At 38.7% G+C, this 25,090-nt stretch overlaps 1 protein-coding gene across 2 annotated transcripts; it reads left to right on the forward strand.

Moving 5' to 3' along the window:
* Window positions 1-408: 408 nt before the first annotated feature.
* Window positions 409-25,090, forward strand: LOC105389875 (M-phase inducer phosphatase). Of its 2 annotated transcripts, XM_048624086.1 has the most exons (7): window positions 18,444-18,873; window positions 20,286-20,308; window positions 20,860-21,385; window positions 21,793-22,741; window positions 23,170-23,321; window positions 24,158-24,354; window positions 24,819-25,090. In XM_048624086.1, the coding sequence occupies exons 3-7, from the start codon at window positions 20,951-20,953 to the stop codon at window positions 25,045-25,047; spliced, it is 1,962 nt and encodes a 653-aa protein (XP_048480043.1). In that variant the 5' UTR covers window positions 18,444-18,873; window positions 20,286-20,308; window positions 20,860-20,950; the 3' UTR covers window positions 25,048-25,090. The 2 variants fall into 2 exon arrangements, with proteins under 2 accessions (XP_037972351.2, XP_048480043.1); XM_038116423.2 differs by lacking the exons at window positions 18,444-18,873; window positions 20,286-20,308 and adding an exon at window positions 409-605.

The following is a 25,090-nucleotide window of genomic DNA, read 5'->3' on the forward strand; positions in this document are numbered from 1 at the left end:
AAGCTGGAATAAGTACTATCCATTCAAATAAATTTCCGTTAAATACTTACCTAGTTTTTGTTAAAAAAATATAGTTTTAATTAATTACCAATTGTTTTCCGTATTTATACGAAATTGATGGACACAATGTATAAATTATAAGCCAAACTTTTTATTCTTATATAGCTACAACATACAACACACCACTGTAATAAAATTATTGTAGTCCACGATTGTAAAAAAAAATACTTATTTATAGGTACTTTTTAAATTTTTTGAACGTAAAACATATATACCAGACTTAACGTACTTTTTGAAAAATATTCTAAATTCGTAAATCTACCACATTGGTAGAAATGTTTGTAGCTGGCCCCGACAGGACGAAGGAGGATGCGAGACGAGGGGCGCGTTTTAAAAAGTTAGTCGCCGTCCAACCGCCGAGCAAGGAGGTCGCGTCGCGCGCGCTACTCACAATATCTAATGAGAGAGATTATCAAGACTGACTTTTTACTTACTGTATAGTTATGGGCTCGTGCTAAGTGCTTCCTGGACTATTTTGTGTTACAAATAATCACAATGTGGGGAGAGAGCAGCAAGGAGTGTGAATCAAACTGCCAGTGCTCGGGGTAAGTTGTTTTTTTAAATTGTTTAGTGTCGTATCAATAGTACCAAGGAGTTTTATTTACTTTCGAATCCTCCGTAGACACTGCGGGTATGTTAACCTCTTTGTTAAAAGCACAGAGCATAATAAATAACATAAAAGACTAACTTAACCCCAAATTTCGCACGCGAAAATAAAGTTCCACGCGAATCAGCTGATTATGATTTAGTGGAATGGGTCACTTTTGAGAAGACATAATATTATCTAATTGATAAATAAACCCCATTTTTAAACAAATGCCTGCTTACCTATGTGTTATTTATTGATAATGATGATTGGGAACAAGTAGTGCACTGCCCTGGTTTGTTTACATTATTGCAGAACGGTTGAAATGACCCACCACTTCGGATCAAGGGTTGCCTTGATAGTAGGATGTTATCTCGATGACCCACTTCTGTGATCTAAATGTTGTGTTTTTATTAATTTTAATTGCAAAATACAAGATAACTATTTGGCGGCATACTTTATTCTTAGTTGCGCTTTATTTTAACTGACTTTATCGGTAAGTTCATTCATCTTGGGGAAACATGAATATTCATTCATTAATATGTTAATAAATAACATGCATAAATCAGGGCTGCCATCGTCTTGAAAATTCGAAATTTGTAATGTAAAAAAGATACATTTTTGACAGATGTCAAATAAGGCGCGGCAAACGAAGTTAAGATGAAATTTTTGCTACTTAGGTAGGTACTTTTTAAAATATGGCATGAGACCTATGACAGCTGTCATATCAACCGTCTACTATGTAGGTAGGTACAACGTATGAATCATAAATAATCAATAGTTAAAAGTGTTAAATTACCAAAAACCAGTCCAGTCCTACTGCTGACGTTTTCAGTTTTTCACATCCCATGCTCTTCCCGCCAAATATCAACACGCTATCTCTTTCAAGCATCAAGTGTTTAAGCGGGTGCGAGAGAGATGGCAATAAAATACGGCTGTCAAGATGCTGTCAGGCTGGCAACGCTCGGTTCACAGATGAATCTGAAACTTCAACTTCGAATAACGAATTTCAAAATGGCAGTTTTAGGACTACTTAATACTAATAATTAATTCATGCTGTATTTTGTTCTAGTTTATTTATCTCAAGTTAAAACTACGTTTAAATACAAATCAAAATGGTTTACACCACGAAAGTCATGATGGATCAAAGTCCCGAAAAACCTTAGAAATTAATCATAACCAGAAATAAATATATATTTATAAAGTTTCCTTTATATACATAAAAATTGCCACGTTGGATTATCTTAATCATTTACATTTACTTTAATCTAAAGACACAGTGCTCTCTCTTCTTTCATTTCACTTTCATTAAGTAATAAAAACATGTTACCACTAAGTAGATAAAGTGGACTTTGATTATCCTAATCCTAACTAATATTATAAATGCGAAAGTAACTGTGTCTGTCTGTCTGTCTGTTACTCTTTCACGCCAAAACTACTGAACGGATTTGAATGAAATTTGGTATACATACGGTCTAGACCCTGGGAAAGAACATAGGCTACTTTTATCCCGAAATTCCCACGGGAAAACTTTTTAAGGCGAAGCGAAGCGCGCGGGAACAGTTATATTTGTATATAATCAAAAAAAGTGGTTAACTCTATTAAAATTTTTACAGCTGAAAGTTGGCTAAATTAAATAACGATGTCTTTATTTTATGATACGTGTCGTACTTTATTTGAAGGTTATTGACCTAAGCCTAGTCTGGATTCCTGAACGAAAGGATGGACGGAAATGACGCAATCCACTCATGCTTTTTCCTATTAAATTCAGACTTGGACTAAATTATAATAACAGGTTCCCTTTAATTTAATGTTTCACTCAATTCCTATTAGGTACCAACTTAACGAGTCTTAAAATTAGATGCCTATTTTTGTATCACACACCGACAGTATAAAAATATTGTTCTTTATTTAAATTTTTAAAAGAATAAAACAAACATTATGGAATATAAAATTGTCTATGGTCTCTAAACCTCTTTGTGTGAGACAATGGCTTGTAGGTGATAGGGGCCTATTGTGGCTCGTTCCATAGATGACCGCAGTCGTAAACCATCGTTTTTGTTGAGATTTTTTTTCTTGTGAGGCCGGCGGAGGCTGATTCCTTTGCCTCTGGTTTATAATGTTTATTTTCAACTATTTAGGGATATCACCGTCCAGCAGAAGCCGCGTTTAATAACTTTCTTTCACTCATGTGCAATGAAAAAGTTCCAGTTACAAAATGGCGACCCCTGTTTTTTTTAACATAATTATTATTTAGATAATTCTAAATTAAATATATTGTAAATATACGTTTTTAGTTGGTAATATTCTGATCTATTCTATGCAGACGGCGTCATTAAGCTTGTATTTTCCTTTCAGGAGTATTTTTTTAAGTGTTATTGTCAGTGGATCTTTTTCATTGCTCGCGAGTGTAAAAGAGGCGCATATTGTAGTTGTCCGTCTTGCGCGTCGGGTTATTCGAGTTTCCGAGACTAAAGCCGTCTCCAGGCCCTGTAGCACGGGGCGCTATTAAGACGTGACAAGGGTTCTCCGTCGCGCTCGCTCTTGAGGCTGTGCGATGTGAGTGAGCGCGATGCAAAACTCTTGTCGCGTCTTAAATGGGCCCCGTACTAGCCCTTCAGGGTTCTGGGGCACGCGCTAAGGCCCGACATTCAAATGGAAATAATATTCAAATCAGTATCGGAGCGAGTCAAAGACAGCCTGTTATAAACGCACATTATGTAGGTCCCCTCGGAGCTGCCGGCGCGTGAAGCAGCCAGACCTCCAGATGTGTATCTTTGTGCTACCACATATGTACATGTATACATAGGCTATGGTCAAAATTGCCTCGTCCGTACATAACTTCATTGAAAATACATGTTTTATTGGCACAATAAGATCTCATCCAAACTTTGATTGAATGAAAGACTTTTTCTAGACTAGAAACTAGAAAACCTTTCGCCAATGTAGACATGCTGAGCAATCCAACTTACGCCAATCCTAAGAGGCATTCAAAGGTTCATAACTGCTTATAAACTACACTTCGGTTGAAACAACTTGGTAGTGAATAAATACACTTTTGTGCCTTGTCAAACTAACCGCCTATTCATTCTTTCAAAGATTAACAGTTGCTTAGTTTGTCAATGCATTAAAGTGTAAACGCAGGCAGCCAACTTCAGGAACTATCAAGTCGTTTGGACCGAACTATGCCATGTCCGTTAATACAACATCGCTCATCGCATCCTACTGTGAGCTAGTAAATCTATGAAGCATTAACTTCCTCATTAAAATATTTATAAAAAGTTCAACACTTCAGCCGCAACGACCGCGCGAGGCAAAGGTCAGGGCGCTTCATTACCAACGAGCTTGGGGGCAACTCCAATCAGTCCTTGATGTACTGGCGGCATAACTTCAAATTACTCTATCGCATTGCATTAGATAAAGCATCTTCATTGCAGCATAACCGAACTATAATGTCACACTGGCATTGCAAGGACAGGAATCTATTTATAAATATAAATAAGACAAACTGTGCAATTCTGCGCCGGAAAATCTTTACAGTCTTGCTCTTCTTATGTGACAAACGTGCAGTTCCGGCAACCGCCACAGAGTGTCAGTTAATCAAGCTCTAGTTGCTTCACTTCCTACTCCCATTACATATAAAATAGTGTTGTGGAGCTAGAGGGTTACTCTATACTGACGAAAAACGAAGCTTCAGAGCTGCGCGAGCCACGACTCTATCTCGTAGTACGACAGTTCTTATTCGTTAGTGTTTCGTCAGTTGGGAGTGACCCCCCTGCACCTTGTTGCGCCGGCGCAGCGCCCGTGACGCGCCGTTAACGACTCCTCAACGACCCGCGTAGACGTTGGACACCACATGACTGTCGCACGTTGACGAACGAGTGGTGTAGTGGTTAGTGACCCTGACTGCTCTGTCCCGGGTGCGATCCCCGGCTGCGGCAGATATTGACAAGATTACGGCGCTTGACGCTTAAATTTAGTTTTTTTAAAGAGGCATACAAAACGAGGTCCATTTTATAACAAGACCGTCGCATAATATATCAATATATTGCACTGATATTGCAACGGTAATTTCTTTACTCGTGAAAACGCCTTCCAATCGACACCATAAGTACACTCACGGGCCATGAAAAGGTTCAAATTCAAATCATTTATTGATAAGGTCAAAACTTATACGTCATTACATGCATTCATTTGTTGTCAATTTAACATTAAGTATACATTATTACATTTCTATTTATTATTAGGTACCTACTTGTTATTGTAACTTGTTCCACTGAGAAAAGCACCACATTACTCCTAAACGGAAAATGCTAGCTTAATGACGCCTTTTGCAACATTGAAGTACATTTAACATATCATCAGGATATTACCAACTAAAATCTGTAATATTTTGTTCCAATTTTAAATAAAATCTTTGAAAATTTTGGAGTCGCTTGTTTTCGGAATTTTGAGAGTGGAACTTTTTCATTGCCCGGCAGTGTATATTGATACATTCTTGAAACCCTCTATTGCATTACTTTGGCATTAGTATATCATTTCTAACCGCGAGTGCGTCTAACAGCGCGGGTTGCGCGCGCGCACCGTTACCGATCGATAGCCACCCCTAGTTCGTTCAACCCACCAGATGTCGCACCCCCTGCACTCGGAACTGTTATAAAAACACGTTTAATCCAAGTCCTTGATTCCGCTATGTACGCTTCTTGGATAAACCTCCCTGTTTCGCAATCACCGTCTATATTGACGATTTTTAACTCCTGACAAAAATGAGGGGTGTTATAATGTAAGATAAGTTCAACGTCTGTCTGTATTTGCGTGTGTCTATCTGTCTGTGGTAACGTAGTGTCCCAAACGGCTGAACCGATTTCCGAATAGATTTTTTCGTTGGTCATCATGACTACTCCGAGTGTTGTTAGCCACGTTTTATCAAAATCGGCTTTGCCGTTCATAAGTTATGTACGTACGGAAGAAAATGAAGGGAGAGTAATCGTTCTCAAAAATTGCGATTATGGTTTATGCCGCCATTGTCATAATTCCATTATTTATTTGTGAAAAATAAAAATGAACGGGCAGTGCCATAGCATAACCGAAGCTTTTAAAGTAATTTGCAGGTAATTTCTTTACAAAGAATGACAATTTAAAGCTCAATTGCATGCCAGATTACGCCAATTTCGCTCAACATTGCGTGCGCACAGACTCCTTTGAGAGTTTGCAAAAAGGTTTCATTTTTTAAAGAATCCTCTTTGTTTCTTCAAAACACTGGCCACTATTGTTCGGAAATTTCGGAATTCTGCACTCGAAATGAAAGTTCTCCATCATTTAATGTATGTATTGGTTTGGTATAGTATGGGTAATCCATGAGAATATAAAATTAAATTCTAATCTTCAACTTCTAGTTGTTAAGAAAATTTGTTAAAGAAAAAAAACCTCTTTCAAAATGCAAAAAAGCCTAAATTGATAATATTGAGATAGTGGTCGCATAGTCGTATTCGCTGATGGCAATAAAGATACTATTGTAATTAGTTTGTTTTATTGCAACGTATACATAGATACGGGAACAATCGATGGCTAATTTATTCGCCATTCAATATCAATAAATTCGGAATCGGCGGGGTCACCAAATTTATTGCGTAAATTGAATAGATTTAATGCACCTGCCACTGCAATTAATAGTCGTCTAATAAAGACACTGCCTTACTTTCTAGATGGCCAGTAACTTTTGAATTTAGAACGCCGGTGCAGCCAGCCAGCATCCAAAAAAAGTAAACAAAGAAAAAGGTTGCGCCGGAGCGTGACCATTGAGTTTTCACGATCGGAGCGTGTGGGTGTGGGCGTCCTATTATACTCACAATCCGTGCTTCGATGCTGATTGAGATACAAAATTGAATAAAATAACGTCTTACATGTAGCATTACGGCTCGCAATGAAATCTTATACGCCATGGAGCATGGGATCTAAGTACTTGCATAGTTTTTCTTCTTTTTGCCAAGCGGCCGATGCGTGTTCTTTTTTCAAATGGTGTTATTTTACTTATTCTAAGGACAGAGCGATGCCGGCTCCGCTTGCGCACTCTGGACTACAACTTCATTAATTCTTCATTTTGTACATAACTTACATATTTTGTTTTGTTTGAGCCATTTCATAAATTTGAATACCTCAATATTGTCAAAATAACTTTTCATGAAATTCTGTTAGTTAAAAAAAGTAGTAACAAGGCCGTTGGTATTGACTACTATTGACCTGCATCAATTGTCATTGTCTATGATATAACGGAAATGGCAGTGACAATGTACTTCCATATTTGGCGGAACAAATACATTATGGAGCGTAATCGTAAAAACGAAAGTAAATTTTGAGAGTGAGAGTATTTTTTGTTTAGTTTTTTTATTGAGTTCAATGTATGTACTTGTTTGCACTGACTATTACGTTTGTAGTGGTCGTTACATGTTGTTATGAGTCGCAGAGTGATCTATCATCATAATGTATGAATGAGCATTGTTTGAAGCAAATTAATGTTCTGGTTATAAAAAGTTGAATTTAATCCTCTAATTTAATTTATTTAGTCACTATACTAAATATTTAGAAATAAAATCATTATTTTATCTATACTTATTTAAAAGTACTTTTTTTAACACCTTATTTAAATCATTACCTAATCTCTGACCTTCCACATCTATGCCGCTTATTAGAATCCTTCATTCCTTCTTCAAAATCTAAAAGCCGATCTTTCTAAACGGCCTCTCTCACAGAACAGAACGTTAAATGAGTTTTTTCTTAAAAAACGACATAAAATCACGCCTATTGCTCGAAAAAAAAAACAACCTGTGACGAAGGAACGAGCTTCATTGAGCCTACTTTGAGTGTCTCGTGCCGTCTCTCTTCCTCGTAGGGCCGGGAGTGTTGCTGTCCCGCTCTGGCTCGCACATTCTGCTCTCCCACGGTGGTGTTATGTCATCGACTCGTCAGGATACTGGTTTTAGATCCAGTACCTCATCCTTCATGTCCTTTTTATTGTGCTTTGAAATCTAAGTGCTTCTAGTACACTGCTCTGTAGATTTATTTATGTTTATGTCTAAAATAATGTTGAAACGTAATAAAAATACTTATAAGTAAATATTATGTAGGTATATGTTTTTTTAGGGTTCCGTAGCCAAAATGGCAAAAACGGAACCCTTATAGTTTCGTCATGTCCGTCTGTCCGTCTGTCACAGCCGATTTACTCGGAAACTATAAGTACTACAGTGATGAAATTTGATGGGAATATGTGTTGTATGAACCGCTACAAAAATATGACACTAAATAGTAAAAAAAAGAATTGGGGGTGGGGCCCCCCATACATGTAACTGAGGGATGAAATTTTTTTTTCGATGTACATACCCGTGTGGGGTATCAATGGAAAGGTCTTTTAAAATGATATAAAGTTTTCTAAAAAACATTTTTCTTAAAGTGAACGGTTTTTGAGATATCAGCTCTCAAAGTCGTAAAAAGTATGTCCCCCCCCCCTCTATTTTTATAACTACGGGGTATAAAATTCTAAAAAAAATAGAGGTGATGCATGCTAATTAACTCTTTCAACGATTTTTGGTTTGATCAAAGTATCTCTTATAGTTTTTGAGATAGGTTGATTTAACTGTAATATTATATTTGCTGCTACGGAACCCTTTGTGCGCGAGCCCGACTCGCACTTGGCCGGTTTTTTTTACAGTATGACGCAAAATATTTTTATATATTTATTTATCTGAGTAGGTATTTTTTTATTGTTACATACTTAATTGTCGATAATAATCATAATGTAACAATCGAAATATAATTATTATTTTTTGTTAGCATCAATTCCATAAGTAATTACTAACTATCCTGCCATACATAATTCTGTTCTTCATTAAACCGGCCTGTCAAAAATGTGTACCCGAAAAAAATACCAAAAACTTTACGCTCGCGGCAAAACATCCTTAGAATTATTTAGAAGAGCTGATGTGTTGCTCATCAACTGAAATAATTATAATTCCCTGTACAAGTGTCTGGTATGATGTCATAGGAAGCTAAGCGCCATTCCTGTACGAGTGTACGCGTTTAGCCTAGCAACGATATAGACGACCGTTAGTGAAAACGAAAGTTTTTGATATTTACGATAGAGCTTTAACATGTTTTTTTTGCTACTAGCGACAAAAAACCGATTGATCTAGACTATCTATCTTGTCTATTGCTTAAACGGACAAAATGGAATGTATAATTTGAATCTGTTGGAATGTTCCACGTTCAAACTGCAACGGTTTTCCCTTCCTGTTTAGTTTGCTCTGTGAGGCTAGTTACCTTTAAAGTAAACTCATCCTGGATTAACTTAAATTCATAAGCAAACAGGCAGGTTGTATACTTTAGGATAGAACATTTAAATTTAAAATAAAAAATGCTAGGGTAAAAGTAATTTAGTTTTCTTTCTAAAAAAAATCAGCAGCTTATCTAGCTTTACTCAAGAATCTTTGGAAATATGTAAGTTAGTATTGTCATAAATTTTATAAGCAAACGGATAATATGAAATTCTGAATAGAAAATCCTCGTAAAATCATAAATATTTATTGCCAGGACTTGCTTACAGATACCAGGATGTTTTGATCTCACAGAGAATAGACAGAGAGAGCATCTTTAGACGGAGATAGCTGCAAACGACCGTTGAAGCCTGTTTGTGATGTTTTTTTTTGAGGCTCTGATTTTCTAGCCCTTCGGCCTCTCAAGGAGAGCGCGAGGAGGTCTTTTTGTTTCTTTTCTCCGAGGTTTGTTTTGATCTATGATCTTAGAGTTCTTAGTGGCCAGTACCAAAGAGGTTTTATTTATTTCGACCTTCATACTTCTTTCAGTTACCGGTTTTTTAGCAGCCAGGGACTATCAAAAACTATTTTTAGTTTCACATTACTCTCTAACACATATGTATATATTATCTGGCTCCCGTTATCTGCAAACGAAAACATATGCCGTACATATGGCGGGTATGATTTCACACAATGCAGTGTTTATTGTCGAAGTATACGAATGTACATTGTACAAGTATGTGCGCCCGCGCATCCGTTTTAGATAAAAGTCTCAACAATATAAACAAGACTCGGTGCCTACTGATCGGCGGTTCAGAAGACTCAGGGGCAGAAAAGGCCAGTAGTGTAGGTTGACTGATAGCAAATGGTTTTAGCATTAAGTCCACCTTGAGTGTAGAAAAGCACGTTAAAATATCTACTTAGTAAGTTTTCGTTTAGTTTCGGTGTACCCTGTTAAAAATATGATCACAGGGAAAAATCAAATATCTTGTTACGTTAAATACTCTAGACCATTTAGTATATGCTTTATGTACTTTTCTTGAAAGGAAGCAGACAATACAAGTTACGGATCTCGGAGATGTTATAAATAATTTCACGCCTTAATTTTGGCGCCCCAACATGGGGCTGAGGCATCCCCAAAATTTTGCGCATCCCACACTCTCGGAAGTCTTGAGAAGATGAAAAAAAATTACACAATAGACAATAGATGATCCAGATTCGCACGGGAAATACTTCGGAAATAAACAATAGACTGTCACCGTGCGAGCGGGACGGAATGTTATTTGCTTGCGTTGAAAAGAGACATATGCAGTCCATGATACTCTATTGTCAATGAACTCTTTGGCGTGGTCCCTGTGTTGTTTGTTATAAGAGTGAATTTCCGCTGTGTCCCAACAGCGGTTGGGTAAGGTCATGACCCCTAGGGGATCGCGGGCAAAATGCAGCGTTTTTGGGCTCTGCGCAAGCGCATAGAAACTCGACCATTGAGCTTAGAAGTTCGATTTTTGAAATATGTCCTTCAATGTCAAAAATTGTGTGACAAAAAAGTATTATTAAGTACTTCTAAGTACTATATTTTAATATAGCAATAATAACAACGTGATGTTTTTGAAAATTATCCTTAAACATTATTGACTAGCCTTTGAAACCATAATTCTAATTAGTATCAATCAATAATAATATGAATAAATTATGTTGATATTAGTGAGCTATTAATGAATGTTACAGTTTGCCATAAGGCCAGCTCTCAGTGACGTCACCAACGGTCGCGTCTGCTCCAGTGGCTCCCCACAGTGAATTCTCTGTTTTATTTATAAAGTCCCTTTCCTCTTTAGCGCTGGCTGATTAGACTTATTGCTGCAGCCAGTTAAAAACAATAGCGCGAACTCTATGGTCTCAGCGCGCCAAAAAAACTTTTGACAGCCAACTTTTTTACGCGTTCCTCATTTAAATTTGATTGAAAAGGGACTCGGAGAAAGATAAAAAAATAAACTTAAAAAACCAGTTCGCAAATCATAATTCTCGCAAGTATCTCGTCAAATTAGCAAAAAATATGTAAATTCATTGTAATTAATGCAAAGGAGTGTTTTATTCAAATAAATTGTTTCCGTGTGATCGTTTTTTTCTCACGAATGCTCGACATTAGGACAGATTTCAGTGTTACTAAGTGATATAAAATATCGCTATAGACTCTCCTTCTGAGACATTACAGTCGTCGAAATATAATGTTTGGACAGCTACACAAATTTGATATTTACTCTTGATTTACTTGATGAAATACATAAAAAGACACATAATCATATTATTGCTTATTATTTAACGGCCGAAAGAAAAAAGAACTTTAAGGGCGTCTTGCACAACAAAGTTAAATAAAATTAAATAGTTTGTCTCTTGCTCTGACAGTATAATGTCAGAGCAAGAGGTCATAGATTTAATTTTGTTTAACTTTGTTGTGCAAGACGCCCTTAAAGCACCAAAAGTTACTTATTCTTATTGTTTAGATTTTTCATGATTTGGTTTGACACCAGCTGTCATCCCATACATTTTGGCCCTGTCCAAACGGGCCTATTATGTTTCGACGACTGTAGGCTAAAATTGATATAGAAAGAATCCACCGGCGAAGCCAAACATTCCGACAGTTGGTGACGAAAATAATGTAATTTAAGTCAATAATGAAGAGCAGCGATGCATACCTAATTAAATGGGCACGTCTGACGCCATATGCGCCTGCGCAGCGCAGGCGGGAGCCGCGCAGGAGGTCCCAGATTCGCTAAACACATGTGTCTTGTGCTAAAATTGTGTTCAGTACTGATATTATTTTTAGCCCCGATTTCTCCATAGTCTGTTATCAAACCGACCAGGGATGGTTAGTCAATTATTATGTATTCTGTTTTGTCTATGGACTCCTTAGAACAATCTTCATTTACTAATTCACTCAAGCGGCGAACCGTAAAGATAAACAGAGGCAATAAACTAGTAAAAGCTCGACTACGACTAAAACTTTTATCAACGAAGGACATTAGCTACACGTCACACACGAGATACAAAAAAAGTCGAAAAAACTTTTTCTAATCATTGCCCTTGAGTGCGGAGTGCGGCCTCCGAATAATCAATAAAAAACCGTCTACACGTGTTCTCAGCTTTGGAGTTTGAAATTGGAATGAGTCTATTCAATTGATTTGTCAATGGAGAGTACAGCTTTTTGTAAACTTTTACTTGTTTGGAGCCGTAATGATCGTATAATCTATCATCGTCCCAACACGGGACACACTTCTTCCATGGTTAGGTAGTTCGATTTGCTAGTGATTCAGAGCCGCGAGCACAGGATTCGAAACCTCCGTATACGTTGCGTATCGTCAGCTGTCACTGTCAAAATGTAAGGCAAAGTTGTTAGTTCCAAAATGACATTTGTTTTTTCTATGTCGTTTCGAATCCTGTGATCGCACCTCTGAATGTGGCAGAATAGTGACAGTGTTTAAATTCTCATTGTTGCTGAAACCGTACCTTCTTCTGTTTGTCAGAAAATTCTACCCGAAAATATATATGAGACAAAATTTGATTCTGCCCAGGTCTCATGAGATCTCAGGTGTTTTATTGTTAACAACTCACAAGGATGGTAAATGATCTTTCAAAACCACAAAAAATAACTTGTAAATGAATGCCAAAGTGACCGGAAATGCAACCAATATCCGGCTGCGAAAAAATACTTTGATGTATTGTCTATGGAGCCATGACTTGCTTAAAAATGTCATATTATGCCTTAAGTAGTGTGTTAGTATTTGTCTTGGTTATAAACTAGAATTATTGTTATTGTTTGATGACGGAAGCGGCCAACTAACCTACTAAGACAAAGCAATGGATAATATTGATAAATTGGGGCCAAGGCCCAGTATCCCATCCGTTGTATGATTGTTTATTATTCTTCTAAGCAATCGCAACTCATTAAACGGACTGGCAGTTAATATTGAAATATTAAAAAGAAAAAAATGGAAGTATGAACGCGACATGTAAGATTTAATTTTAGAACTCTTGCCAGCCAGCGTTAATTTATAAAGCCATTAGTACACTTCATACACTCGGCAACAAGTGTCTCGCATCCGCCCTTAACGGTTAGTTAAAACTTCAAGATGGAGGTGGTCGTTTTAGTCACGTTCTTGGAAAAGGCGGCAAAAGTAAAGCTTTTTTTTCTGTTGTTTTTGTCGTGTGATCATTCGGTTAGTTAATGATTGAACATCTGTAAAAGTTGCACCTTAACTAGCTTAAATATAAAATACGACGTTTTTGGTAAATAGAAATATATTCTTAAGTTTTTTAATGAAATATCATTGAAAATTTAACTGGAAGTATCAATTTCATTCATTAAGTAGTGTACATTCACTTCACCACAAGGATCCACATCACGACTGAAGCAAACTTAAATTGAACCTTGCCGTAAATGAATGGAGCTCAAAATGGTTGTTTATGGCAATTTCTCCGGAAACTCTGCCCACATCCTCGACAGGATTCACGCGTCAACTGTTTGAAGCAAGGAACCTCACTGTTCCAAGTACAAGTCAGTAAAACAAAGGATTTACTAACTGTGTTATTCTTTAAGGTATTTAAACCAGTAAGGTATTTTAACCATTGGACGACCGAATGGCGTAGTGGTTAGTGACCCTGACTATTGAGCCGAAGGTCCCGGGTTCGATTCCCGGCTGGGGCAGATATTTGTTTAAACACAGATATTTGTTCTCGGGTCTTGGATGTGCCCGTAAAATGGCAATAGGCCCGCCCCCTATTACTTATTTTTGCATTCTGTGAGATCTAAACAAAGCTCGAATTTCTCATTGCCATGTCAACGGTCATATCTAACTAGGTCTTTCCAACTCAACACAATATCTGTATTAGATAAATTATGGCCCACTTAGATTGGTACATGAACCGATTTTATGTCTATCGCTTTATTGTGAAATCTGTTCTATTTATTTATTTTAAGCTCATGTAAGATCTGAGTATACTTATTAAAATAATATTGCCAGTTAAAAATAAAGACCTCTTTAGACAGATAAGCTCATCATACACTCTGTACCTCTCAAATTACAGCCGCCATTAAATTTAAATATCGAACAATGAACAATATGCCGGCATCCAGCGCCAACGCGCTCTATATCGATCTGTAACGAACTTTGCAGTTACAAATCCGTTGACGGAGGGTATGACCCTTGCGGGGTTATAAATATACTGTGAGCTTGTGGGTGTTCCACCGAGCATATAAGGCTAAGTGATAGGACGGCTGCCATATTCTAGACCTAACCTAAAATATGTTGCATTTGATTTGTTCGTAGCATTGGACAATTTCTATAGCAACTATCAATGCATTACATTGAGTCATATAGGTAGTTATCTGGTTATTGTTCTGCGAATTGAATGGTCAGCTTCAGCTTGCAGGCAATATGTATTCCTTTCCCTCAGGAAAATACAGCAACAATAACCAAGATAATAAAATAACGGTAAGAAGCTGCATCCAAGGGGGATTCGAAAAAAAAATCGTGGGGTCAAAGTTACAAATAACTGATAGAGGTTTTGGCGCGTGCGGGCGGCAAACGGAACTCCTCAGCTGCGTTCGGGAATCAACAATAGATTCAATAGCATCGCGACAAGTGCAAGCTTCAATCTCCACAGCTGCACCGCCAGCTGCGTTGTAATTGGCGTTTCTGAACACCTTCGAGGCAATGGAAACGGTATGCTTTCTGCCCCAATTTTTTTTTCGCAAGAACTTTGACCGAAGGAGTTTGGTGAAGGGGAGTTTGTAAGATGTCAGAATTAAATATTAGCGGCAGATGGCAAGATACGTTGCGTATTCCGTGACACCTTGAGATTTCGATATTGATTTTGGACATCCAGCTTGATAAAAATCGACGATCAATGGACAATAGTATACACGAATTATATAAAATTTATAAACCAACTCTTATGATTTACTAAATTTGTTCTTGGTACAGACTAGATTAAGTCAAAAAAATTTCAAAGGGTCAGTCAAGTCAAAGACAAAATTCATCTTATTTTTTTAAATAAGTCCATATAATTATTTTACCAAGTTCGTAAAGGGTTTTTCTATGCCTTCAGCTGTAGATAAAGCCCTATTATTTCTATGAATGAAACCGAAAACAGGGCATAGACAATATTCCAAGAACATCGTTGGAACAAGTGAACGGATCAGTTCAGAAATCCGTTTGTTTTGAATAGACACGCACGTGCGCTTCCGTTTCCGCCAGCGTTCCGGTGACGCGTCTTAATCAATGCAAATTGCTTTTTTTTACCCTAAAATCTCAGAAACTTTTTAAATATTTTATTTAAGAAATCTTAATACAGAAATTAATATAATCTGACTTTATTAGTCAACACAATATAGCAATACAATACATACAAAAAAAACTAGAAACAATTAACTATAGGCGGCCTTATCGCTAAGAGCGATCTCTTACAGGTAACCTTGATATACTAACACTGATATTATTTTTAATTAAAATATCTCCTCATCTCGCAATAAAATGCGAGAAAGTGTTTATTTCATTGATAAACAATTAATGGCACGTGCTGCCGCGACAACAATGCGACATCATTACATCAACAGCCATTACAAACATAATACGAATTATTTTTTTCGTACAGTAAGCGAATAAAGCAACAATGTATGTAAGCAGCGTGTGGGGGCGGCTGCGAGGGGTGGCTGTCGGCGGCGCGTGCCGTTGCACCGGTTACTTTTTAAAAATAATTTTCTGTACTCTATGGATTGCATAATTGTTATGTGCCAGTTCCGGTTTTAAGTTTATTTAAAAAATAAACAAATTAAAAAGATTTATAATTATTGATTAATCAAGTTTTGATTAATTATTGTTCGTTTTTTTTTGGCTGTGGCAAATATGGCAATGATAGCTGCTTGTACCTATGAAGTACTAGTTAGTTAAATATAAAAAAAATAGGTAATAATGTGCAAAGAAGCGACGCAAAGCTGAGCCGTGTTGTTCCTACGCAATCTGGTAACCCACGGGATGTCTGAAGTCTCGCATTTCACGCGACATTTCACCCAATATCCGGTGAGCAGGTTTATTTTTAAACTTCCATCCGCACTGCAACAGTCACAAAATCAAGACATTTGGTGTATTTCTATATGTTTTAATCGGTTCAGCCGTTTGGGAGCTCCTATAGTCACAAAATCTGTCATTTTGTGTATTTCTATACCTATGTTTTTATCGGTTCAGCCGTTAAAGAGCTACGATACCACTACCACACAGACACGTTAAATCAAATAAAATATTTTATACCTACCAACAATTATTTGTACATTAATGATCTTATAACACCCATCTTTTAAAAAAAATAGTATCTAAAACTCAACGTACTTATACACTACTGCACTCTAATCTAACCGTTTCTAACGTAATTCCCGTCGTCTCAACAATGCGTCGACTCACAATGGCGACGGTGCATCAATTTCGCTTTCAAACCGAAAAATATGACAAAAGACGCTAACGAACTCAGATTTTATTTTAATAGTTGTATTTGTTGCATTATTGAACAGGTTTTCGCCTATGTTTTGATGGTAAATTATGGTTTTTAATGAAGAATAAAATATTATGTGCTTTCTAAAAATGCACTTATTTATATACTAGCTGTTCCCGCGAGCTTCGCTTCGCCTTAAAAAGTTTTCCCGTGGGAATTCCGGGATAAAAAGTAGCCTATGTTCTTTCTCAAGGTCTAGACCATATGTATACCAAATTTCATTCAAATCCGTTCAGTAGTTTTGGCGTGAAAGAGTAACAGACAGACAGACAGACAGACAGACAGACACAGTTACTTACGCATTTATAATATTAGTTAGGATTGGAAATAAAAAAATACTTAAGTAGGTAAAGTACCTGCATATTTCCAACAACACAAAACACTTGACACTGGCGGAATCCAAGTTTGAGAAATTTTGGAAAATGAATTCTGTTTTCAAAAATCTTCCTTGTAAATTTTTCAAACAAAAATAAACGATTTTTTACTTACGTACATACTAAGTAAATAGGTTAAATACCTACTTATTCAGTACCAATTAAATATTATTTTGATAAGTACCTACATACCTTGTACCTACTAGGAAATACTTAGAATGAAGATAAAAGATAAGATAAGATAAAAATTCTTTATTCGGTGTCCAGCACCAGCACACACCAAAAATACACAAAAAACAAAAAAAAGAAGGTAAAATAACAAATAGCTAAAACAAAGCAAACAGAAAAAAAAAGAAAACCCTTATATAATATAAACTTATTAGTAATAGCGGTGTGTGTTGTCCAGCACCGAAAAGGCCCGCGCCTCAGCTTACGCGCAGAGTCTGCAATGTGTTAGCTTTTTAGATAAAGACAGTTCTATGGGAACTGACAAGTTATTTCTGTAGTCCTTGTCTTATTCATATTACATAAACATGACTTTTACAACCTTACTTATGAATGAAAATCGGTTCAGCCGTTTCGAAGCTACAATACCAAATACAGAGTCACGGATACACAAAACGTTAAACTTACAACACCTCTCTTTTTTCGTCGTGGTAAAATAAACCAATTCAGCGGTAGATAGATATGTATAAAATTATTTTAGGTTCAGTACTTAAACTCGAAATCTTCTTTACATTATATAAAGGAGTCGTCAAAATACCAAAATACCGTTACGACCAAAAAAAATTGCACCCTTAATAAACCCCAATTTTGAAAAGATCATTATAACTTACAAGATAAGACTCAAAATCTTTCGTCGACTGTTCACTCATAGAAGCTGAAAGTGCATTACCGTTATGCGTTTTTTTCAGTCTTTTGTAAGAATTAGACCTTATGCTGTTTGTAATAAGAGTGAATGTCTTAAGGCGGTGGGATTGGGGGTTAACTGTGACCCTCGGTGATTTTGAAAATAAAGAAAACAAAGATTAGCTATAAGAAAGTTTACAAGTTTAGTTACAAGACGGTATTGTTTTAATTCAAAAATACAAGTTGGAAAAATACAGCGATATGGTTTGTATAGTTGTTAGAACGTTGTTACATAGTAATCATCAGCCAATAATCATCCACTGCTGGACATAGGCCTCTCCCAAGGAGCGCCACAACACTCGGTCCTCGGCCTTCCTCATCCAACTACTACCCGCCAACCGCCTAAGCGGACAGGAGGGCGTCCCACGCTGCGTTTGCCTGTTCGTGGTCTCCACTCGAGAACTGTTAAGTACATACTAAATGTTAGTAAATACTTCATTTATGCTTTTATTTGTATCGTAATTAGGTCCTCTACAATAATGTGGTCGTTTTATAACGGACTATCTTGAATATTGATGAAATAACCGATTTATTCATTATTATCTTATTAGCCATTGAAGTTAATGCACATAACTTTATTGGCAGTATTTATCGGGATGGGGACCGTTGCCAACGTAAAATAAACCGTAAACTGTATGCGATGATAGCTTAATTTTGTAGTTGTTCATTCGTGGGAAGATGTGTTAGTTATCTAACATTGATGAACATTAAAATTATAAGAAAACTTAAGTAGAATTTCTACTCCCATGATTTTAAGATACTATGCATGCTGTTATTATTCTGAGCTATGTCGCAATGTTGGCATAATGAGACTTGAATCTTTGTCTTTACTTTTGACAGCTCAGAAAAATCCAACCATATGTTTCTAAGCGCGCAAGTTGAATTCGTCATCCAATATTTCTTTCTACCTGAAATTTTACTCAGTTCTCACTAAACTTAGCTCCAAATCGTGCTCAACTACATTCTGGCCGTGTAACCTGTGTTTCGTGTGAAAACCGCTGGCTTACGAACCTCATTTTGACCGTAAACGTACCTTTGCCGTTGTATTAATCTTTTGTTGTCATTTCTGTGAGTCGTCGTCCCTCGAAATGTTATTTAGAAATACTGAAATACTGAAATACTCATTTATTCATAAATCAATAATTTATAAGTCAAAGGAAAAATATATGGTACTTATATGAGTACGTATTACAAAAAATGTCACAGTAAAAAAAGCATCATTCACATTATATTTCAATGTCAAATTAATAAATTCATACTATCAATGTCAAATAAATTAAATTAATACAGTATTATTGATAGATGTCAAGTTAATTACAATTAATACAATTTATCGCCATAATAATAATAAATAGAATAAATCAATATAGGTACAATATTTGTACGAAAATATATCAAATCAAGGAATGGCTTTCACAGTCTGAAAGTATTCGTTAGTTGTATAGCATGCCATACCAACCAGTAGCTTTTTTAACTTAGAAATGAATATGGACTCACTAGGCACACTTTTTATTTCGTCAGGGAGAGAGTTGTACACCTTGGGAACAAGAGTAAGGAGACACTTGTCAGCTTTGGTGAACCTCCTAGCAGGTATACAAAGTTGATCGCGACGCCGGGTGTTAATATTGTGCGTGTCTTTTTTTTTGCTAAATTGTGGCAGATTACGCCACGCGTACTTAGCGATTTCTAATATGTACAGCGAGGGAAGCGTTAAGATGTTGTATTTCTTGAAAAGCTCCTTCGCTGAAAAGTCCCAGGGTACACCGGCAATTATTCTTATGGCACGTTTCTGCATCCTTAGTGCGCTTTCGCAGTCTGCTGCGTCTCCCCACAAGTCTAGTCCATAAATAAGTATGGAGTGAAAGTAACCGTAGTAGGCTTTTTTTAAATTATCAGTTGTTAGAGATGGGGCCAACCTAGACAGAGCAAAGCACGCAGATGAGAGCCTAGTGCAGGTGATGTCGATGTGCGGCGCCCACGTGAGGCCGGCGTCGATGGTGAAGCCCAGGTAGCGGACCTGGTCCACCTGCGGCACCGCCACCCCGTCACAAACTACGTTCAGCTCGTGTCCCCTAGTTTTTCGTAGTTGGAAGTGCATAACCTTTGTTTTTTCAACATTCAGTAGCATTCCGTTGGCGGAAAACCAATGAGCTAGACAGCCAGTGACACGCCTGAGTTTAGATTTTAGCTGGTCGAAGTCATCGGCAGCTACTATTACACATGTGTCATCTGCGAACAGAACGTATTCAGCTTCATCAGACGCAGTGGATATATCATTCATTAGAATGAGAAAGAGACTATTGCCCATTATTGACCCTTGAGGGACAGAACAATTACCAACATGCTCGAGTTCCGATTTAGCACCACGAACGCATGTGCATTGATGACGCTGTGACAGGAAACTACATATAGTTTTATGGAAATCACCCTCGACACCGTACTTACTCAACTTTTTCAGTATGAGAGAGTGATTAACAAGATCGAAGGCGCGCGACAGGTCGCAGAACATAGACTCGAGGAAGAGCCGTGGGGTATGTGAGGAACCAGTTTGTCGATTTATTTACGACTCTGATAGGTTATATCGGCCGTGAGGGGCCACAAAAAAGTCTCAATTGTCACAAATCAACCCTTTCTGGATGGATGGAAGGGTGCTTTTTAAGTTTTTGTTTACGTTGTGAGCGGTCCGTGAGACGGCTCGTTTTGATCGCTATTATGTACTACTGTCCTTGTGAATGGCGCCGAAACTCTTTATATTATGTATGCCATGGAAGTAGAAGTCTTTTTTTCTACTTCCATGATGTATGCTATGAATGGTGTGAATCTGAAGTAATTATCGTTAATTTAAGACTTAATAGACCTGATTGAGGGTGTGTTTGCCCCCTAGAAAGGGAAATCATATAATGTACGTAGATCAGGGTACATTTAATGTGTTTGGGAAACTATTACTTACTATAAGTTTAGTATCATCATTATTGTTTACTTAATAGTTGCCCACTTTTATCCTAATTCCCCATTTATACTTTTTCTTTCTATAAATAATAAACCAAAAATCATATTAAACTCCCTCTCTATTCTGTTGCAGGCTGATAACAGACAGTTTCTGCCTGGACTCCGGCAACAGCGCAACCAAACGACGGAGAGAAGAGGCCACCGCCCAGAACTTCAAGCTAAAGATGAACCCGCACTCGCTAGACTTCAACTCGCTCCACAAGTCCCCCGTACACACGCACACACCCAAGCGGAGAGTCCTTGGAGAGATACAGAACAGGCAATCCCCGCTGACGTACCTGAAGTCACCGCTCATAGACCGAAGCCTCCAGGACTCGCCTTTGTCCAGCCTCTTAAACTCACCGAAGCTAAACACTCCGTTCGTGAAGCGATCAACGAAGAAGATCAGCAGGATATTCGAAGAACGAACGAGGTTTAAAATGTCCAATAAAGAGAACGAAGAGAATATGTTTTCGGGTTCGTTCACGAACAAGCTGGATGTGTGTGAAGACACTCGGGATGCGTACCCGGACAGCCAGCAGCTGTGCGGGGCCGGGGCGGGGGTGCTCCCGGGCTCCCTGCGCAGGAGCCACACCGGGGACCACTGGACCTTGGCTAAGGTGAGTCGCTTAGTCAAGTCTAGTCTATCTCGGTGGCATGTGGAGCATTGAGTAAGTAAATTACTGTTGTTGTATTTTAAGATTTAGATTTAGTTGTTCTAGCTATTTATTTATGTTTTCCTTAACCTTATGTTATTTTGCTTACATAATTATTAAGTATACTTACAAGTTTTTTGTATAAAGTGGCCTGAATGTTCCAACATTAAACTAAATAGGTCCAATGAGACAAACACTTTACATTTATAATACCAGTATACAAGATGTTAAAAAATAGCTAGGGTGCACTCAAAGACTTACTCTAAACATTTTTAATCACTAAACCAACACCCTGTACTGTAAAATATTACATAAGATCACATTCCACAAAACCCCCAACCCAACTCAAACCATCTCCTGTCTATCTCCAGATGTCATCAGCGAGCCCCGAGCCGCGACGGAAGCCTCACAAGCGGCCGCTCTTCGGTCACGACGAGCTGGCCGACGAGTTGCCCGACGAGTTGGGCGACGACTGCGGCACGCTGCACGACCTCGACGCCGAGTTCGACTGCGAGACCTTCGACCAGTGCACCAAGTACGAGATCGTGTCCACCGACAGCCCCGACATCATCTCGCGAGGTCGCACTACGTCTTCTAGGAAGATTAGCGCGAAGAACTTTGTGTTCGGAGCTCCTATAGCTGAGACTGAGCAAAGCACTTCCTTCAATAAACCCGCCCCCGCCGCCACCAGAATGCTGACCTTTGAGGATGACTCTTTCGAGTTCACCTCCCCGGAAAACTTAAGGCCTAAGAACTCACAAGCAGCGGTGTCTGTTAAGAAGTCCCTGAAATTCCTTGGAGATACCCCAACGAAGAACATTCTGAGGCATGAGAACAGCAACTCTTCAATAGGATCCATGTCTGCGGCCTCCCCACTATCCTCAGTCAGCAGCAAGCTCCGACTGTTCCCTTCATCATCAACAACATCCATGGAAAGCGGGTTCATGTCAGAGATCGAAGAACCATTCCTAGACTTAGACGAAGTCAGCAACTCACCGAAGCTAGCTGACTTTGGCCAATTACTATCCGGCAAAATTAAGGACACCTGCGCTGAACCAGAGTTCTCCTTAAAACGGCCTTCTCTCCAGCGCAGTCTGAGTTATAACCTGGAAGCGAGTAAAGCGAGGGTTTCTCTCTTCTCTCGAGGAGAGTTGGAAGAGAGACGGAGCAACAAGAGGCCCGAGCCGCTGCAAGAGGGTTCTCTCAGTAGCAGCAAGCGGAGACGGGGGAACGGGGAGGGTCTGATGAGGAGCAAGAGGCCGCTGCTGCAGCGGGCGTATTCAGAGAATGCGGCTTCTATCATGTCTGCGCTTGCTAGATGTAAGTATTTACTTAGTTTTCTGTTTTTTAAGTTGCTTTTTTGTATAATTTTGGTCCAATCTCTATTCCAAAAGATTTGAAACAATGCTTTCAACCTCATCATCATCAGCCAATATTCGTCCACAATTTGTCATAAACCTATCCCAAAGCGTATTTTGCTCATCAAAAAGTAACCAAAAAGTTTTGTATATTTGTAATTTGACGCACTTTATTTAACTTCCTTTCAAAGTTTGTCTTACATAACTGTCCTGCAATTTTAGTTTAACGCAGGTGGGATCATAAAGCTCACAGTTGGCACCAACATAATATGTCGTTTTTAGCTGTATCCAATATTGTCGGTCACCATTCATTCACTCACTCCTCCCATTCATTGATATTCTTCACTCACCCATAAGTTCTTTGACTAATCATCTCCCTTCTCCTTCCAGCATCAACAACGCCCGACCTAATAGGCGACTTCTCCCTCCCGCACGTGCTGCCGGCGGCGGCGTCGCGCCACGCGGACCTGCGCGCCGTCAGCGCCGACGTGTTGGCTGATGTACTGCGGGGGAAGTACAGCCAGGAGATCGCTGATGTTCAGGTGTGTAGTAGATACTTACATACTTAATAGAATATATAGGTAACAATATTTGGAGACAGCCGTCTGACCTCAAGCTAGGTACCTGTTATGGGTACCGGACAGCTGATATTTCTACACGGGTTCTTTATCGACGTCGATAAACGTTGTTGAATGTGGGTTTTACCAATAACAGCGCTATATTTATGGCGAATCGTGATATAGTGATATTCGATAAACTAGTTTAAAGCGAGTTCTACTAATCACAGCGCCATATTTCCGTCAAATCGCGCTACAGCCACGTTTACCAACATCGCTGTCTCGCCCGTGTGTCACTTCTCCCTCCCGCACGTGTCAGCGCCGACACGCTGGCTGAAGTGCTGCGAGGGAAGTACAGCGGGGAGATCGCTCATGTTCAGGTGTGTGGGTTGGCTAGATTGCGATTTTCGTTCTAGTTTTCGCCTGTCCGAATTTTCGCTGAAGTACGGATGGAAAATAATAGTTGGGTCGCTTTTCTAAATACACGGCCATAGTACATAGCCAGCCAAGAAATAAAACAAAAAAGTTAGTTTCGTTTCTACACTAAGGGCCAGTTTTTTGATCAGTAGTTAACTCAAAATGCATGCAGCTGCCATGCTTGACACGTGACTTTACTAATGGTTAATGTTGACCACGGATCAAAAAACCAGACTGTATGTGGTATACTACAATACCAAAAAAAACTCTTCTTTTCTCTTTATCCATCTTTCTCATAACGACGTCAGTGCCACCTAACGGATAAAAAATACAACTTTCGCTATTGTATTACAACCTTAGAATCTCCTACAATATAACAACTAACAGCCCTATCCTATCCTCAGGTGATCGACTGTCGCTACCCGTACGAGTTCGAGGGCGGGCACATCGCCGGCGCGCGCAACCTGTACACGCCGCAACAGATCCTGTCGCTCATGGACCAGCCCGTGGACCAGAGTGTGGACCAGAGTGTGGACCAGGCGGGCAAGAGGCGGGTGCTGGTGTTCCACTGTGAATACTCGCTGGAGAGGGGACCTAAACTGTAAGTTGGTTTTTGTTTATGGTAGTGTTGTTGATGATAGGTTTATGTTTATTTACCCTTTGCCGTTGGTCGAGTTTCATGTTTGCCAGAATGTGATATCACGTATTACTAAGCGGGGTTAACCCTGTCTAAAAAAACAGTAGTTGTCTTGTGAAAAAGTGTAAATAGTCTTGCAAGTTTTTCATTCAATCAATGATCAAAGAACCATAAAATGATTTGTATCCACCTCTAGACAAGACACCACTTGCCCTGTTGCAGCTGTAATATAACAATCTTAAGTATTATACCGATCCATGCAAGTTAAACTATATTTTTCTACATTTTTTTTATATTATTTAACTCTTTATTGTACAAATATTACAAATAAAAGTACAAAGGGTGAAATTAATGCTAAAAGCATCTTCTGCCAGTCAATCCGCAGCTGTTATATCGAAATCTAATAACTTATTCCCTCTCCCCCCCAGCTGCCGCCTCCTCCGCTCGACCGACCGCGCGCGCCACCGCGACGCCTACCCGCAACTCACGTATCCCGAGCTGTACTTGCTACACGACGGCTATAGCGCCTTCTACCGACAACATCCGGCGCTGTGCACGCCCCCCGGGTACAGAATGATGCTGGACCCCCAGTTTAAACATGAACTGAGCACGTACAGGAGGAATACTGAGAGCGGTAGGAAGAATAGCTTGATGTGAGGTTTGACAGCTGTCAGTGGTGACAGGTGTCAGGTTGATAGGT

Source organism: Plutella xylostella, chromosome 11, assembly GCF_932276165.1.
Source record: "Plutella xylostella chromosome 11, ilPluXylo3.1, whole genome shotgun sequence".
Lineage (NCBI taxonomy): Eukaryota > Metazoa > Arthropoda > Insecta > Lepidoptera > Plutellidae > Plutella > Plutella xylostella.